At 40.6% G+C, this 19,714-nt stretch overlaps 1 protein-coding gene across 1 annotated transcript in view; it reads right to left on the reverse strand.

Annotated features, from left to right (window-relative positions):
* Positions 1-19,714, reverse strand: part of LOC148538314 (leukotriene A-4 hydrolase-like) — a 154,715-nt gene that overhangs the window by 69,170 nt on the left and 65,831 nt on the right. The window contains exon 9 of the mRNA XM_088453652.1: positions 3,108-3,131. Coding sequence (XP_088309778.1) covers positions 3,108-3,131 — 24 coding nt within the window. The remainder of the gene's footprint in view (positions 1-3,107; positions 3,132-19,714) is intronic.

Consider the following 19,714-nt stretch of genomic DNA (forward strand, 5'->3'; position numbering starts at 1 on the left):
ACCATTCCTAGATTTGGGGTGCACCATGGGGCTTTGCACTCACCGTGATAACTAACAATAATAACATACAATAGGGTTATGGTTCACAAATTGATAGATGCATTTAAGCTTTCAGCCCCATCCAGGGACCCTAGATTACTGCAAGTCCCTACTTTCTTGCTCAGAATTAGAACATGTATCACCTTTAAAAGCATAGTTGTTGTGAGCTTCAAACCAGATAGCATACCTTGAGTTTAACACTAATGTCATAGTTATTTCCATGTTTTAATTCTGAGCAATAAAGTAGGGACTGGCAGTAAAGTGGGATCCCTTGACGTGCACCCTATTTCTTTATGGAATGAGTGAGATTTTTCATGGTTCTAACATATATTTAAGGTCAGCCGCTCGCGAGTGGGTCTGAATCAGGCCCATAGTATTCATGTGTTGAGTTAGTCCACATGAGTTATGCAGTAGGTCCATTACAAATATTTTAGTGTGCTTTGAACATCTCAGTGAGCTATCATTTGTTTCCAATTGCTCCTAATTCTCCTTCATGCCATCTCTTGCATTGACATATATTATTGATATCTTTTTTGATGTATGAACCGATATCTCATCGATGTTCTGGATTTTTGTGTTTATTGTATTTTATGTATGTACATATTTATGTACTAATCACCCATGTACACATGTGTTTCCTTCACTTTCATTGACTCCTCCCCCCTTCATGCAGGCAGCCGCGTAGTGTATCCTTTTGATTCATCTCTCCTCCCGTACTTTCTACAGCGTCCAGTGTTTCCTTGGCTACCCTCTCTTGGACCACAGTCAAACACGTCGCGCCTTGTGACATCATACACTATGCGCCTCCTTGTCTGACGGCGCGTGAGGATGGTCATCGATTCATTTGTTTGTTCACTGCTATTTAAGGTAAGCCTTTTCCATTGTCACACTTTCACACCCTGATGACAAGACCGCATGGGTCTTGAAACATTGGTGAATAAAGTCACTTTTCTTCATTTATAAAGTCCATGGAGTGCCGCCTGTTGCTGTTTCTGACAGACTTCGCATTTCTATATATATATATAATACTTCCTTTTTGGAGATGATTAAACAACACAATGGGACAGCCTGTCCGGTGAAATTTACCGTGAGGTTGAACCAGGATATTGATTTTTTGGACGTACAGATTACTAAAATTGGTAGCTCAATTTCCACTAATATATATAAGACATATTAGATTAAAGTGTGCACTACACTCTCGAGACACATAGTGACTCATAGTAGCGTTACCTATTATTTTATCGTTACCTCGTGAAACTTGGTTTACCTTATTCTCAATGTTGAGGATTATGCGTATTAACAGTAACATAACGTTAGCTAGTTCTCAAATTGATGATTTAATTAATAAATTTGCTGTGCGGGGTTATTGTCGATCGAATCTACTTAAAACTAAGATTAAGGTACTATCTATGGATCGCTCTGATTTATTGAAGAAAAAAAATTGACAGTAAAAAAGTTATACCATGGGTTAATCGTTTTAATATCCTATCGCCCGATATTAATGGAATAGCCAAGAAACATTGGCCGATTATTAAATCTGATAATTTATTACCCTTATCTGACTGTAATATTATGCCCTGCTATTCTAGGGGGCATAATTGACGTGATTTCCTTGTAAAAGCTGACATTAGCAAAAAGAAACCCATTGAGCACTTTTTATCTTTAAAACCAGGTTGTTTCAAGTGTTCTTGTGTTACCTGCCGCTACCTAATTCCTGGGAGTGTATTTAATCACCCTCATTCAGGGAAGAAATTCAAGTTTTTGTACCATCTTACATGCAACAGTTCATTTGTCATATACCATTATGATTATGTGTCCATGTGGACTGTCTTATATCGGCAAAACTAAATGCAAATTGAAGGAGAGCATGGCGTTGCACCGCTCGAGCATAAGGGCAGCATTATTGAGTGGCACTGGTGAGCAGCCGGTTGCTCACCACTTTGCGGAGTTTAATCATAGCCTAGTCAGTTTACGGTACCGTATGATAGACCATGTGCCCCCACTCACTAGAGGTGGTGAGCGTAATCGCCTTCTTTTACAGTGTGAGACGGGGTGGATTCACCGCATGAATGTAATAGCACCAAGGGGGCTTAATGAATACGTTAGCCTATCCTGCCTTTAAAAACGTCTTCATTATTATTCCAGTATTGTGCTGTTTGCTGTGATGACTATGCTCAGTTATGTTATGTAGAATACTTATCCTGATTTTGCAAATTATTGTTATTCATTAAACTGTATTTAATATTTTTTCCAGTGCTGATTTTGTTTACATTTGGGTGATGGGTTATGTCACATGTCTGCGTCTTTTTGATGTGATGACATCATTTGTATCCGACGCTGGATGGCTTGTCGCTCCAGGTTCTGGCGTGGTTCAACTTAGAGGTGTTTGGTATTTAAGGTAAGAAGTTTTTATTGTATGTTTTGTATCCTGAAGATAGTATGAGTGGGCGTGCTTCATAGTGTTCATGGTGGACGTGCTTCATAGTAGGTGTGTTCTTCCAAATGCAACAGATTGTTCATGGGACTCTGCAACTAGGTATCAATATGGTGAAAGACTGGTATAACAGTGTGTGCACTTATATCATACAGAAATAGCTTTATATATTTATTATTGGATTTTCAACATGTCATTAAATTTGACAAGAAACTTCTCCAAGCATCAAAGATCCAGTGATTCATTTCTATTAGAGGCTGTATATTTTATAAATTTCAATTCTCAGGAGTGCATTTGAGTCTTTCTATATTAGATAGATAAAAGTGACTATTTATAAGTGTAAATGTGATTATATGTACTGACATTCCATTTTTATAAAGATTATTAATATTATATAGGTGGTGTCTTCAGAATTTTTTCTGCCATTTCGGGAACTACATAGTATATTATTTATTTGTTTATTAGTGCATCATCATCTCTTGTTGTGGTATCTCTATATTAGGGCAGACACAAGCCCATTGGGTGAATTTGCTGCTATTATTTATAATATTCTATTCACTGATTAGCACCCAGTCTTTTTGTTTCTCTGTTTACGTTATAATATTGAGCAAGTAAATGTTCTAATAATACTTACATTTACTAATGACCGGTCACCAGCCTATCCATGAACAAGAGAGAGAAAAAAATAAAAAGTTAGTATCTTTTCCAGAAACATTATGTTGAGCACTATATTATATTAATTATATATTGTGTGACAAGATCAGGGTAAGGGTGCCGTCTCCTGGGGTAAAAGGTTACACTTGTCTTGCAGCAGCCAAGAAGTAGTGCACTAGTCCTGGGTCTTGGTACAAGTATCTGCAGCTAGTTTTGTTAGTAGCATAAAAATAAACAAAAAACATAAAAGTAAATCCTGGCCTGTCTGGCTCCAACTAACCAAAATGATTCCCTCTCACAAACAGAAGTCTTTAGCACAGCACTTATATTAATCACAGTCTTTCTTAACAGGCCTTTGAACTGCTCCCCAGGCAGTGAGTGACTGCCTACAGAGACTGACACACCCTTTATCAGCCTCTCACAGGTGATCTGGCAATCAAGGCTGCAAATAAGCTTCTGTCTACCCTATCAGACAAAAGCTGAAAACCTGGGGTATATTTGTATCCCCTTCACAACTTTTCCAGTGTTTTTGTCACATATCTCCCCCTCCTGTTTCAACCCTCTGTGGCAGAGCACCTGTAGCCCATAATATAGGACAAAAAAATAAACATTTGTGAAGAACCATCTAGTTATATTCCCATTGGTTTCTTTATTCTCAGGCATCTACTTTAACTGAGCAGGATCCGTAATCAAATTAATTTTCAATCCAAAAGGTAGTACCTTAGAGTTTCTAATGCCCATGCTTCTTTTTCAACAATGGTATAATTTCTCTCATATATATTCAATTTCCTATTTAAATAAATAAGATGGCGTTCTTTACCATCTTTGCTTTAAGACAAACCAGCACCTATCCCTACATCTGATGGAAACTGATTGACACTTGCTGCAGACAGCTGCACAGCCAGTACTGACAGCTGAGCAGCAGAAAGTTCACTGTGACTATTCAGCTGTAAAGATTCCCTGCCACAGTTGCGCTCCAGGGAAGATACTCAGTGCAGGCAATTGGACCATATTAAGTGGAGCACACTAATTAGAGCATACTGTGAGTTACTATTTCTCCCTTGGAGGTAAAGACATATATTCTAAAGAAAACACGCTGTTGTTTCTGGGCAGTGGTAAGGGGACACTGGTGTGTCTGGGCAGTGGTAAGGGGACACTGGTGTGTCTGGGCAGTGGTAAGGGACACACCTTGGATCAAGGCTGTTGCATGTCTGCATACTAACAATGCTGGGATGCTCTGTTATATTTAATTTACATAATTGCATTATTTAATTATGCTAATGGAACCAACAGAATAGGGCTGCTCTCAAGTTGGACTTCCTTTGATTAAAATAACTGCAATTCAACACTAGTCCTCACTCCTATTTAACAATATTGATTGTTTAAACAATTGCATGCACTAATTCAATAATTTGTGTGGTCACAGGTACTTGCTGCTAATTTATGCTTGTTGGTTTTTATAAGCCAGTTTGTGTGACAAGATATATGCACTGAATTTTAATGTTCTCATTATTTTATTGTGCAAAAAAAATAACATTATAATTATACAGCAACTCAACAATAGCAGCGCTCATTTTTTTATAGTATAATCTGATACATCTGTCTGCATGACAAATTAATTTTTAAAGTCAAGTGTCATTAGTTGGCTGCACACTACCTTCAAGGTCTGAACAGCCTTTTCTGCATCAGGATTCCATTTAGCCATAACAGACTGTTTACCCTTGGTAAGGTCAGTAAAAGGGACAGCAATGGTGGCAAAATTGTGTTTAAATCTACTATAATCCATGTGATTCCTAAGAAAGCTTGGTCCTGCTTCTTATTTAGGGGCCAATTTTGTATTGATTCAATTTTATTAAGTTGCGGTTTAATCAAACTTCTGCCTATGGTGTATCCAAGATACTTCACCTCTTTAATTCCTAATACTTTGGGTCGGCTTTCAATCCCTGCTTTATGGATGGAGTCCAATACTGCTTGTACTCCAGGTAAGCGAGACTGCCATTCAGAACTATAGATGACTACATCATCATCAAGATAAGCATCAGCATATTGTCTATGTGGCCTTAAAATTTTATCCATCATCCTCTGTGCTCCATGTAACCCAAATGGCAACATCTTATATTGGAAAAGACCCTTAGGTTCAGAAAAAGTGACTTTTCTTTTGCCTTGTCTGTCAATGGCATTTGCCAGTACCCTTAGGTTAAGTCAAGAGTGGTGAAGTACCAAGCTGTTCCCAGCCTTTTAGTAAGTTAATCCACACAAGGCATTGGGTAGGCATCAAACTTAAGATACACTGATCAATTTATGTACATCATTGCAGCAGCGTAAGCTCCCATTAGGTTTTGAAATGAGTGCAATGGGACTTGATCACTCACGAGTTTACTAGTAGAAATTATATCTAATTTCAAAATGTATTTTTATTTTTTTAACAGAATTCTTTTTTTATTTTTACATTTCCTTAGACACTAATTCCCATTAGGCTTCTGGTATTCTATAGGGCTTAGGTTAACCTTAACCCCTGGTTCAGTGATTAGTTCATTTTTAATGACTGTTTTACCATGTATATCAGAAAACAAATCTCTATTTCTTATGAGAAATTCTTTAGCCTCATGCTGTTGAATAGTTCAGAGGGTAATGGCTATTGTTACTTCACGAATCAAAAGGTACTGCGGTTACCAGAGGGGCCGGTGTGGCTTTCCAAGGTTTTAGAAGATTTACATGATAGATCTGTTCTGGCTTTCTATTCCAAGGTTGGTACACCTTTTAATTAACCTCACCCACTTTTTCTATGATTTCAAATGGTCCTTGACACTTGGCCAGAACTTTACCTTTTACCATTAGAACCTAAATCAGTACTTTGCCCCCAGGAGCAAAGGTGCATAATTGGGCATTACGATTGTACACCCTTTGTTAGGCGTGTCCTCTTTCACCATCTGCATCCCTGCAGCTATTTTTTTCCTGCATCTGAGAAACATGCTCAATAACAGTCTTATATGGACTGGGTTGTCCCTCCTATGTCTCTTTTGCAATATCAGATATCAAAATCTTTCCCTTCTTTATTCATCACTTTCTTTAGCATATTCTTAAAAGTTTTGTTAATTCTCTCCACTAAACCATCAGTCTGAGGGTGATACATGGAGGTCCTTAGCTGAGTAACCTTAAACAGAGTCTTTCATGATTCTTGACATACAGGGGGTATCCTGATGAGTTAGGATTTCCTTAGGTATTCCCACTCTGCTAAAGACATGTACTAGTTCCAAAGCAATTGTCTTTGTTGAGGAATTGCACAATGGTATCACTTCCAGGTATCTGGTAGCATAATACATTACCACCAAATTAGACCTCAATAATGATTAATGGGACAAGTGGACTTCTATAATGTGGCCTGGAAGCATGGTACGGACACTCAGGGCAGGAATCACAGAGGTCAGAAACATCCTTATGGACCCATGGACAGAAAAACCACTGCAACATTCTCTGAGGTGTTTCTCTAGCCCTAGATGTCCTGCAGTTATGTGACCATGAGCCAGGTTTAACACTGTTCTTCTACACAATGTAGACAAAAGTGATTGGACACTGACAGCAATTAGATCAACAAGATTTTATTGACATCAGTAATTTGTAGGTCCACCATGTGCAGTGATTACTGCAGGTACCCTTCTTGGAAAACTGACCACAAGTTCCTGGACAACAGCAGGTGGTATGTTTTGCCATTCCGCGTTAAGTAGTGACCAACTGTGACACTGAAGAAGGTCAAGTCAGCCTAGAATGCACCAGTCGGTACAATTTGTCCCAGAGGTTCTCAATAGGGTTAAGATCTGGACTCTGAGCTGGCCAGTCCATCGGGGTACTACATTTTCTGTATATCAGTCCAATGTCGCTCTGGAAACATAACAGGTGGCATTGTCGTCCTAAAATTGTCATCCTAATTAAAACGTTAGCTCTATCGTAGAACTGCAAGTGTATGGGCCTCCCTACAAAGTGTTCTTGTCAAAACCATAACATTAGTGGCCATTTGGAACTTGTGTGCAATGGTATGCACTTCACTTGCACAGGGGGGTGTCCAATCACTTTTGTCTACATAGTGTATATGGCATAGGAACTATTAATTGTCCCACACTATTTTCTCTGTTTTTGGACATTTGATATAACAAATCTTGACATACTGCCATGTTAGGGTATAACAACCTACTATCAGGCTCTACTAGGTTTCTGAATAATATTAAAGGGAAAGGAGGGAGAAGGCATGTCACTGCACAGGTATGTAATCACCAGTCATATATAATAATCCGAGGAGGGTGCTACAGCCACTAATTTCACTCAAAATTGTATTGTATAAATGTTAGTATTATAGGGTAGTTGTCAGGACGGACTCTCAGACTACGGCTGAGGTACCGGGCGACTGTGCTCTACGTGTCCAGATTCAGGTGTCCTCTCTGGCATGTCCGCTCTCCCCACAGCCATGTGCGGTGTCAGCCATGTGAAGTCATCTAAACACTGCCTAAGTGCCTAAATGTCCACTCCCGCTACCCAGTGGTTCTTACTTACCTGCATGGCGATATTCCACGGTGTCCATGAGCACCTCTTCGGTCCATGGGCGCGACCATCTTGGTTTGATCATGTGATCCTACAGTTACCAATCTTAAGTTTCTCCTGGATTCAGCTGTTCGTATGTGGCCAACCAGCAGCAGGCACTGGGTATATAAGTCCATCCTGGAAACTCAGTGTCTGTGCAATGTCTCCTAAAAGGTTTCCTTTTGGCTCCTGATGGATCTTCGTTTGTACCTGACTCAGTAAACTTACTGGCTCCAAGAACTTCTGCTATTTACTGTGTATAGCACAACACCTTGCTATAAGAACTTTTTGCTTATTACTGAACACAGTTCAGAACCTTGCTCAAAGAACTTCTGCTAATTACTGAACACAGTTCAGCACCTGGCTCTAAGAACTCTTGCTAATTACTGAGCACTGCTTAGCACCTGGCTCCAAGTACTCTTGCTATTACTGAGCATAGCTCAGCACTTTGCTCCTAGAACTCTGTCTTTTACCTGGGCTCAAACCAGTGCTTCAGCATACAGTCTTCAGTCATTCACGGATCCTTTCAAGCATCTGTCTAGTGGTATATTATTACGTATTACCGGGACTGGTTCTGTGCTTATACCACTATTCCCTCCAACCATTCTTGTCATAATTAAAGTTCTATTCTTCTGATCTACTTGTGTCTTGTGCCGTCATATGAGGAAAACATATCTAAGACCTCCTCAGTTTGTGCTGCCAGTATCACTGCCTAGCGTTCCTGCTAGACTGTTTTAGCGGGGTGCTGCGCCCTGCCCTCCTTCTGGAGGGCAAAAAGCACCCTGTCCTCACCGCGGGCGGGGAAATGTGCGGTGCCCCGGTCACCGCCGGTGAACAGACATTGGGCGCATGCGCCCGGCATCTGTTCTACCTGTCAGCAGCGCTTGGGGGTTGCCCAGCATGTCCGTAAGTGCCGGGCACGCCCCCAAGAGTGACGAATGCATCTTATAGCATGCCCCTTTTTCAATGGCCATGCCCCCTTTTCGGGTGCGCGTGAGGAACTGTCCTCTCTAGCTCCGGTGACCTGCCTGCTGCCGGAGCTACAGTGAACACTAACTGCCTGCAAAGCCTGCTCCATCATTGGAGGCCAATTTCACCAGAGTCGTGACAGAAGTGGAGATGCTTCTCAGAGTAATAACAATCTACAAAGAAAACAAAGGTCGGTCTTAAAGGCCACCGAAGACTCTATAATGAGAGGACTCAAATAGCACAATGAAAATGAAAATAAAAATAAAGTTAAAACATAACCTTTATTACCAACTACAATGCAATTACAATTGACTAACAAGTACAAAAAAACAGTATGGTGGGTGATTAAGTGCAAAAATTCTGAGGTAAAAGGACCATTTAAAACGGCGAAATATTACAAACGGTAATTTTTAAAGTAACACACAAAATACAGTACATCTAATGAAAAATAAAATACCCCCAGGTCCGGATAAGTCAATCTCAAGATCGTAAGTTAGAAGTAAACAAAATACATATAAATGTGCATTCTGCTTCAACTGAATGTAGATTAGAATAAAGCCAGGGATGTCGAGATCTGTTATACAGGAGGTTCTGCTGCTTCTTATCTTACCATAGCGTGATAACTTGGGGTAATTAGCTCGGTAGATTGGTGTCAGTGATTAGGTGCAGGTCCACACATGGCATTCCAGTAAAATAAATGAAAATGGTGCTTTACTTGCAGCATGGTAATCAGGAAACAGAAATAGAAAATAACAAACAACCTAGCCCTCTCTTAGGGCAGTAGCTCACTTCTTGAACCACCTCTATCAAGGTGCAGCTATCTGCCAATAAAGTCTCTGCCTGCTTCTCTGCAGGTCTATTGCTGGCTCCAGCCTGGCTCGGCTTGGCTGCCACAGCTATACAAACACCATCAGTCTTGGTGGCCTTCCCTGTATCCTCCAGTGATACAGTAGGCTCTGGCTTCCTCAGCCTGCAGCCCAGCTGCTTCAATGTTACACAGTCTGAGAGGTTTATGGTCCACCCACTGCCTCCTGCAAGGTTCAGACACAGGCCTCCTGGCCCCAATGGCTTGCTTAGCTTCACTGGGCTCTCTGGCTGCCACAGTCCCACATAGACTGTCTCCAACAGCAGCCTGACTGGTCTGCCTTCTCATCAGCCCACACCTGAGCTCTCTCCACAAGGAACACACAGATGTATCACAACTCAGTATTTCTACCTTGTGTGGGAGGATCTCTCCAACCCCACACAGAATATGCTGCTCACCAACGCCATTTCTGGTGATACTGCCACAACAGGTATTGGATCGGGAGTGAGACACCCGTTATACAGTACCCCCTAGAAACAACAGCTAAAATGAGTGATCCTGTGCAGCTGTTCGCTTCTGCTTTCAAATGTCATGCCCAATCCAAAAATGTGGATTATAGGGTATAGGACAATAGATGAGCGAGTTAGTGAGCTATTATGGCACCATAGGAAATGGAAAGAGGAAGAAGAAAAAGAGTTCAGATGGAGACATAAACCTTATTTAATTAAGGGAATCACATTATAACATTGGTTTATCATACATATAATTTCTCCTCCTTTTCAGTTATTATTGTTGTGTGATATCTCCTGAATACATTAATTTCAATGAAAGCAGAAAAATACATTTGTTGGCATAAATAATGAATGAAAAATATATCCAAATACACAATTAAATAAATGAAGACAAATAATAATGGAGCTTCAGCTAAATTGATCCACAAAGTACAAAATGTTAAGTATTGGCTATATATGTTTATGGAAAACAATTAGTTGTGAGGACATACAAATTCATATAAGAAGTGGGATGCAGTCAGGAAGCCGATGGTCAAAATGCCACCCACCGGCTTCCCACCTGTCTAATCCTGGCAGGGGTCTACTGACAGGCATCAAAATCCCAACGCCTATCATTATCCCTATGCCGGGAGCCCGACGCCCGGCATGCCGAATGAAGGAAAGTCGGGCGGCGGGCGCGGACAGCAGCGCAGGGGGGGTTAGGTTAGGGGCTCCCGGGGCAGACTTCGGGTTAGGCAATCCCCCAGGAGCATTAAGGTTAGTCTAGGTTAAGGGGGGGTTAGGATTAGGCACCCACAGGGGAGGTTAGGGTTAGGCACCCCCCGGGTTAGGGGGGGCTAGGTTTAGGCTGCGGGGAACGGGGTTAGGTTTAGGCTTTGGGGAATGGGGGATAGGTTTAGGCACTTACAGGGGGGGGTTAGGGTTAGGCACTCACCTGTCCGTATCTTCTGTTACCGGTCTTCCGGCTTCAGGATTACTTCATACTAATCCCTAAGAAGTATATGGTAAGAGCAAACAATTAAACTATTGGCAGCAAACTCAAAATCATTAGAGGACAGGTCCATCTCAGATAAAGTGCAATGTGTCAAAAAAGTGCCAGTGCAATAAATCAGTATTGATATAACCTGGGGTTAAAGTGGGCCGGAACGGGGAAGAACTGCGTTCCGTCACTTATTTTAGGAGACAGAACCATATCCACCTCCTCTGACCCACCTAACCCCGGCGCCGCAGGGAGACTGCATTTGCCGGGCGCCCACTGAGATTTTCTTAGGGGGCACTACTACTGGTGTCATTACTAAGGGGGCACAACTACAGGGGGCATTAGGGGACACAACCACAGGGGGCACTACTGTTGGGGGCATTACTACAAGGGGCACCACTCCTGGGGGCACCACTCCTGGAGGCACTGAACAAGGGGCACTACCACTACTGTGGGTGCTGCATAAAGGGCACCACTACCGGAGGCACTGAATAAGGGGCACTGCATAAGGAGCACCACAACTAGGGGCACTGCATAAGGGGCACCACTACTGAGGGCACTGCATAAGGGGCACTATCACTATGGGCACTTCATAATGGGCACCACTACTGGGGGGACTGCATCAGGGGCACCACTACAATGGGCATTGCATTTGCATAAGTGGCACTACTGCTGTGGGCATTGTATAAGGGGCACTACTGTGGGCATTGCGTATAAGTGGCACAAATGTGGGCATTGTGTATAAGGGGCACTGCTGTGTGTCATACATGTGGTGTAATGTGAATCGGGTAAATCAAGATTGTGCTACTGAGTGGTGTAATTTGATTGTGTGACCATGCCCATTTATTTTGTGGCCATGCCCCCTTTCTTTTGGTAGCCACACCCCTTTTTTCGCCACGCACCTATGGCGCACATTGTAATTTTTTGGCAGTGAAGGAGGGTGAGTTCCCCCACTTCTCTAGGACCACTTTAAGCACTGGATATAACTATTAAGTCACACAGAGTAAACAACTGTTGCCTTTGCTCAGAAATCAGATATCCAGCTCACAGAACAATGAATGATTTAAGTGTCAGAGAAAAACGCACCCAGCGTTCACTTAATAATGAACAATAATTAGGCTGCATAAATATCGGTGTATAATATCTTTTATCACATCAAACTTTGAATCCTTTTTAAGTCACAAGCAAAGGACATCACTCATCTGTGGATTATTTTAAATCAACACATGTGTAACACCACTGCATCACATGAGCGCTCGTAGGAAAGCAGACATATCTCCTCATACAACCTGGGGGTAGGGGTGTCCCAACATTGCGCAGCTGTTGGACACCCTTAGGTTCGGGTCCGATGCCCGTTTCGCCTACGTGGTTTAATCACGGGAATCAGCTCAAAGTACAGCTTCCTGGTACTCATGAACTTTCTAGTGGGAAAGAGCCAATCAGAAGCCATCTTTGGTAGAGTGGCATATAATTCCTCCAATGGGTGTTAGTTATGACATCACAGACTTTCTGACCAATGTAAAGGTAGAGGGTTGTGAACTGGGAGTAATGATAGACATCCGTAGCTCCGAATCAGATGCTGGTTATCAGGTATTAACGTTTCTTGTTACGAACTGACTTGTTGTTTTAGGTAACAGAAGTAGTGGATTATACAGACATAGGAAATAAAGATAATGGTAAAATGTGTATATAATTAAGGAGGATCTGCAACATCTAGTAACATTCCTGAACTGCTAGAGTCGATTCTAGCTATACCCTCCTCTTAGTGATCAGGTCAGAAACTTTGCCTATTGTCTGTGTTACTGAAAGTCCAAATGCAGATAGAATTACTAACAGACATTTGCTATATTGCTTGTATATGTCCTCTATAATCACCAATGGAATGCTTGCCTCATAGTATGGATTACCATTGTCACCTCTATGAAAGTACATCTTATAAATGGACTTATGGTCACATACTATCCTTAGTGTGGTACTAATTAAGAAATAATTAAGAACACATATTCCTAAATTATGACGTGGTCAAAAAGTCGTAAGGTTTAAGCAAGTACCATATCAGGTCGTCAGTGTCACATAGGGGAGTCAGGTGAATAATTTGTCAAATGCAAAATTGAAGCTTAGCCCATCATAGGTGTATGCGCTGGCATTATTTCACATTCAGTATGATTCCATCAAGAAAGGGAAGAATTTCAAATAAAAAACAAGAGGTTCACTCAAAAATCATATCTCAAATATTGTGAGGAAATACTAACAAGTTTGAGATGGACATGTTATCATTTAGGTCATCATGAGGATGGAAAAAGCCTTTCTTTGTAATATATAGAAAATTAAATGACTGCAATATAATTAGCAGTGAGATAGGAAACATTATCCTTGGTGATGATGAAAAAAGGTAGTATTAAGTGCAGACTATATCACTGCTTGTTTGTCCAACAACAGTGTACAGTAAAAACAATATATTGAATATCCCATGTATCAAAAAAAGTACTGTACAAAAATTAAAGAACTGAGGTTTTGACCATTATCAGAATAAGTTATAAACCTCATCTACCTAACGACATAAAATATCAATACTTTTTAGACTTGTTAGAATAATAACTCAAAAAATATTACTATCTAAAAAAATTTATTATCAAGTGAATCAAATACAATAATAACAATAGTGAATAATGAAGATGTGGAATCCAGGGCCGAATTATAGGCGGGGTGGTCGTCCAGGGGCCCCCACACCTTACCAATTGTCTTACCATATTTGTCTTCCACCCTATTGGTTATCTTTATGTAAATACATGCTTTGCAGTCACCACATGGATACATTCCTGTGAGTGTGGGAATTTTTTTGGTGTTACTTTCAAAATGGCTGTGGATAAGCTGATCCCTAAGGTTTCTGGCTCACCTCCATCTCATTGATACTTATGTACCTAGGTGCTGTTTCAAGTCTGGGTCCAGGTGAAGGATCGGCCAAGAGTTTGTAGAATATTTTTTTAATTCTCGCCATTCCTTACAGTAATCACCCAAGAACCTTAGGGCCTGATTCAGACCCGCTCGTGAGCGCTGAGCGCTCGCAAGCGGGTCGATGGTGCCCAAGTGCGCATGCGCACGACGGAGGCGGCTCTGTCGTGCGCATGCACGAGACCCGAATAATGACGGCCAAGCAGTCGTTAAGGGTCTCGCACCAAAGGGGGTGTGCTGATGATGGTGATTGACAGCACACCCCCTTTGGTGGGCATGCCGGGGGCATGGCTGCCCAGACGGAGGCGTTCCCATGGGAACGCCTACCGTCTGGGTCCAGCCCCACTGACATCACTAGTGATGTCAGTGGGAGTGCTTTTGGTTCTGATAGAGCCAAAAGCACTCCTGGGCTTGTGGCAGCGAGACCCTACCGCAGGGTCTCGTCACAAGCCCGATGGTCGCGATGGAAATGACCATTGCGACCATCATCATGTCCGCTCGCTATAGCTGTGGGTGGTCACCCACAGCTATACGTGCGGCCAGGAGGCCGCTCCAAAATGAAGGAGGGATGGCCCTGATTCAGAGCGAGCGCTCTGTCAGAGCGTCCGGCTCTGAATCAGGGCCTTAGTTCATTAGGATCACCTGTAGTTGTTTTCTGAGGAAAAATTAGATGTTCTCTATTTATCCTTTGTGCTGCGTACTTGGCTTTTTTAAATCGAGCGGTTGCTATATCCTCTATTGTGTAGTCTGGTGGACAGTTCTTGACTTCTTTTTTGAAAAGTAGGGTCATCTGAGCAGTTCCGTCTTAAATGCAAAAATTCACTTTTCGGTAGGTTAATAGTTGGTGGAAAGTGACAGCTTCTTGGATATAACAGGCTGTTAGTGGTGGTTTTCTTTCTGTGTAGGTCAGTTATGATCTCACCATTTGAATCCTTGGTGATTTTGAGATCCAAGAAGGTGATGAACGTGTGACTAATCTCCCAGGTGAATTTCAATTCAAATTATAGTTCTGTTGTCTGGCTGTTCTATTCACATGATTCCACTTGAAAATCCTTCCAGTGGCAAAATCTATAATAGTTTCTCCAAATTTTCAAGCTCCATGTAAAAAAAATGTCTGGAAAAGGTTATCCTTTTCCCACTGTGCCAGCTTTTTTCCAAGGGTTTCTATTTCTTTGTCGCATTCTTCTAAAGCCAAAAGGTTATGTTGGAAAAGAATTGTGAAGAGATCCTGTGAGCACCTCAGTAAACATGCCTCCCATTCCTTTTGTAAATTATCGGTGATACCAATGATAAAAAAGATTTTGCCACTGGAAGGATTGTCAAGTGGAATTGTGTGAATAGAACAGCCAGACAACAAAATTATAATGATCATTACTCATCCTAAGAAGCGGAATACTCAGGGATGGAGGAATACCCAGAAACACTACCAAATAAATCTGCGGTCACTTTTTTAGGGGATACCAGAGTAAGATATCGCACTGGAGGGGAACGAGGAAGGGGAGAAAGAAGAGTTAGAGACCGAACCACCTGGGGCTCCCCTCTCCCTCAAACACAGTCCTCCAGGACAAACATGGTTATAGTCCACAGTGACAAAGAAGATGAACTTGAAATCATCAGCTTATCTGATTAGATCCTCACACCAGCTCAATCATCTTTTTTTTTTTTTAAACAAATTTTATTGAATTTTCACAAAAATATATAATCATAAAATAATAATACAAAGCAAACATATAGGGGAGAAAAAAACATCTCCAAATATAAATGACAATATGTATAAAGAATATTGACTGATCAATATATAATCTGGAGATCGATATATTTCCATAAAAACATCAGAAAAACAGAAACCATTAGAATATAGATTTTTTTTCTTACATAGTACACAGAAAATTAAACAAAAACTAGACATATTAAAGAAAGAAAATTAAAAAAGGCACAAAATGGTATAGAAGAGGAAGGGGCAAAGTGCAAGGAAAATGAGACAAAAGTATGTCGTACATGTACATATAAACAGAGAATATCGGCCGATAAAATATTGTTACACTTATGAGGTACAACTAGGTATCATTTGTTAGTTGGCATAGTAGGTACTAGTTTGTTGATTCAAATATTTTTTGGATTTGTAGTTGTATGGCATTATCCAAATGGTCAATATTTGTACCCCACTTTTTATAAAGACGAAGAACACCTTTTTCCATATCTGGCAAAGTGGCTTGGCGTTCATAATATAGAATACAAAGCATCATTTGTTTAACTTCAACAATTGCCAAAGAAGTTTTACTTATCCAATAATTTTCTTGGCTACAGTAAAATTAATCGTGAGCAAGGGGATAATAAATTTAGATTCTGCGCCCAAATTCCATTGTGAAAAATGTAAGAGTAAGCAAGGAATGGGATGCTTAACCAAATGTAAAGAAAAAAATGTATTAATAGAAATCATAAATCTATCCCAAAATTTCCTAATTTTCCCACATTCCCAAAAGTTGTGAAAATAGGAAGCTACTTGGGCATTACACTTTGGACAGGCTCCCGATTCAGTAGGGACCATGTGCCTTCTTTGAGCCTGAGAGATATATGCTCTATGAATTACCTTAAGGTATAATTCTTGTAAAGCAGCAGAGTGAAGGTATTTTAAGGACATTGAACAATGTTGTAACCATATCTCTGTAGACTCTAAAGAAGGTATGTGAGCGGACCAGCTAGCAAAAGATCTTTTCCAGGGTGTATCACTCTGAGGCGAAATCAAATCAGAATATCGGAAACATTTTATAAACCTTGGTGCGTATAAGAGACATAATAGGGTCTGTGTCCTGATCTGAGGACATAGCCATTGGCAGAGTCTATGCAAAATGGCGAGCTTGAAGATACATAAAAAACTGTTTATGGGAAAGATTACATTTTTCTTTTAAGAGCTCAAAGGTTTATAAAAGGAGCCTCCTGGGCCAAAAATATCTCTAATAGCTGAAATACCAACTGATTTCCACATAATACATGTGCTATTATCTACATGGATTGCCCCAGAAAGTAGTAAGTGTAGAACTAGTGGGGTTCCTTTTAGTTTTTTATTGATATTATACCATGCTTTACTTAATATATATATATATATATATATATATATATATATATACATATATATATATCTAAAGAGAATATTAGAGGAAACTGTTAGAGGCAATAAGGATTTCGAGTGTGTAAAAGGGTGCTAGGAGAAAAAGGATAGAACACAGCTTCTTCAATAGTCTGTAGTAACCAGTCAGAAATATATCTAAAAAAAGCAGCCTGAGTGAAAGAAGTAATGTCAGGGCACCAAAACCTCCACTGTTTTGGGGTAATTTGAGTTTAGAGAAGGCTATTCTAGGCTTTTTGCCTGCCCAAATAAACTTGTAGAATAAGGTGTTACAACTGTAATAAGGTGTTAAAAGCTGTATCTTGTTTAGATAGACCTAGAGGGATCATCTGTAGTAGATATGATACTTTCGGGAAAGCAACACTCTTAACAACAGCTATTGACAGGGACAGTGGAAGAGACATCCAAATTGTCAAAAGTTTAGGAAATGAGGATAGAAGGGACTTACAATTAACTGTATAAAGGGAATGTAACTTTGGGGGAATCAAAATCCCTAAATATTTGAGAGAAGATTGACACAAGGAAAATTGTGAAAGAGTGGGGTGTGATTGATAGAAAGAAATATCTGTAGTCAGAGGTAATAATTTTGATTTAGTGTAAAATCTATTTATAATATTGGTTATAGCCAGGATAGATGTAATAGGATTCGAGATAAATAAAAGCATATCATCTGCAAAGAGGCCTAATTTGACTTAATCACAACCAACTTTAATTCCTGTGAAGAGGGGAGAAGCACGAAATGCTATTGCTAGAGGTTTCAACACTAAAGCAAATAAAAGAGGGGATAGAGGGCACCTCTGACGTGTGCCTTTTTCAATGGAAAAAGGAGGGGATAGGTATCCATTGGTCAAAATTTGTGAGGAGGATACTGAATACAGGGATTTCAATACAGAGATGAATTCCTCCGGGGCCCCAAACATCTGTAAAGCATCAAATAAATGATACCAAGTCACTAAATCAAAAGCCTTTTCTGTATCGAGAAAGAATAGCATGGGTGTTCGGGAACCCAGAGGATTCCAACCACTGCATCACCGAAAGAACCTTTCTGACATTGCTAACAGAGTGGAGACCCCAAATGAAGCCAGTTTGGTCTTCGTGAATGAGGGAAGGTAGAATAGTCTTAAGTCGCTCTGATAGTATTTTCATGACTATTTTGTAATCTGTGTTCAGTAAAGAGATGGGTCTGTATTAGCTGGAAAGTTCGGGATCTCGACCTGGTTTATTTAGGACTGTGAGAAGGGGCGAATTAAAATATTGTGGAGGAGGTGTAGATCCTGAATCTTATTAAAAAAAATTGTTTGTGGGTGGTAATAGGGGAAGGTGCTTGTGAACGGTGGAGTGGTGCTGCGAACGCAGGCATGTCTGGGCATCAAAACGGTGTTTTATGGGTGTGCATAATTAGCATGGAAGCGTCATTGTACACATCACTTGGTTGTATTTCAGCCTGCAGTGATCGCAGTGCTTGTGGGGGGGGTAGGGTCTACCTTAAGCGCTGCGTGCTGCTCCGTTGGCTCCGATTAATTATACACTTTCTGAAGATGACGTATGTTAAGAAAGAAAAGTAGACATCTTTAGACCGGTTTGAGTTCACTCTGCCATCGCTCTCTAAGACATAGAGAGCGTCCTTACACCAGACAGTGCAATCGTGGAATTTGCATACCAGGCCCCTTTTGAGAGTGCAGCTTAGCATCCGGATCTGAATCGCCCCCTTTCAAAACAACTTTTACTTTCAAACCAGAAGAACAGCAATGGGTTCTACATGTGCCCCTACATACGCAAACCTATTCTTAGGTTGGTGGGAAAGAGGTATTCTTTGCAGAAGAAAATTAGATTTACACAGAACACATAGAACAATGGTTACAATACATCGATGAGGTGTTCATAATCTGGAATGGAAGTGAACAAAACTTTCTGTAGTTAATGACTGTCCTAAATTAGAACAATTTGAATTTGAAGTTCACCTGCGAGATTAGTCGCACGTGCATCACCTTCTTGGATCTCAAATTCACCAAGGATTCAAATGGTGAGATCATAACTGACCTAAGAAAGAAAACCGCCACAGCCTGTTATATCAAACAAGCTGTCGCTTTTCACCAACTATCTCTAACCTACCGAAAGGTGAATTTTTGCGTTTAAGGCAGAACTGCTCAGATGACCCTACTTTTCAAAAAAGAAAATCAAGAACTGTCTACCAGACTATACAATAGAGGATATAGCAACCACTCAATTTAAAAAGCCAAGTACGCAGCACAAACGATGAATAGAGAGCAACTAATTTTTCCTCAGAAAAGAACTACAGGTGATTTTAATGAACTAAGATTCTTGGGTGATTACTGTAAGGAATGGCGAGAATTAAAAAAATATTCTACAAACTCATTGGCCGATCCTTCAACTGGACTCAGACTTGAAACAGCACCTAGGTACATAAGTATTAGGGATCAGCTTATTTACAGCCATTTTGAATGTAACACCAAAAAAATTCCCAAACTCACAGGAACGTATCCATGCGGCAACTGCAAAGCATGTATTTACATAAAGATTACTAATAAGGTTGAAAACAGATATGGTAAGACAGTTACCATATGCATGCTTTATGAACTGCAAGGCAATCTGGGTGAATTATTGAATCCAATGTATATGTGGCTGCAAATAAATAGGAATGACAACCAGA

The sequence above is a fragment of the Taudactylus pleione genome, unplaced genomic scaffold (assembly GCF_031769625.1).
Source record: "Taudactylus pleione unplaced genomic scaffold, aTauple2 ptg000040l, whole genome shotgun sequence".
Classification (NCBI taxonomy): domain Eukaryota; kingdom Metazoa; phylum Chordata; class Amphibia; order Anura; family Myobatrachidae; genus Taudactylus; species Taudactylus pleione.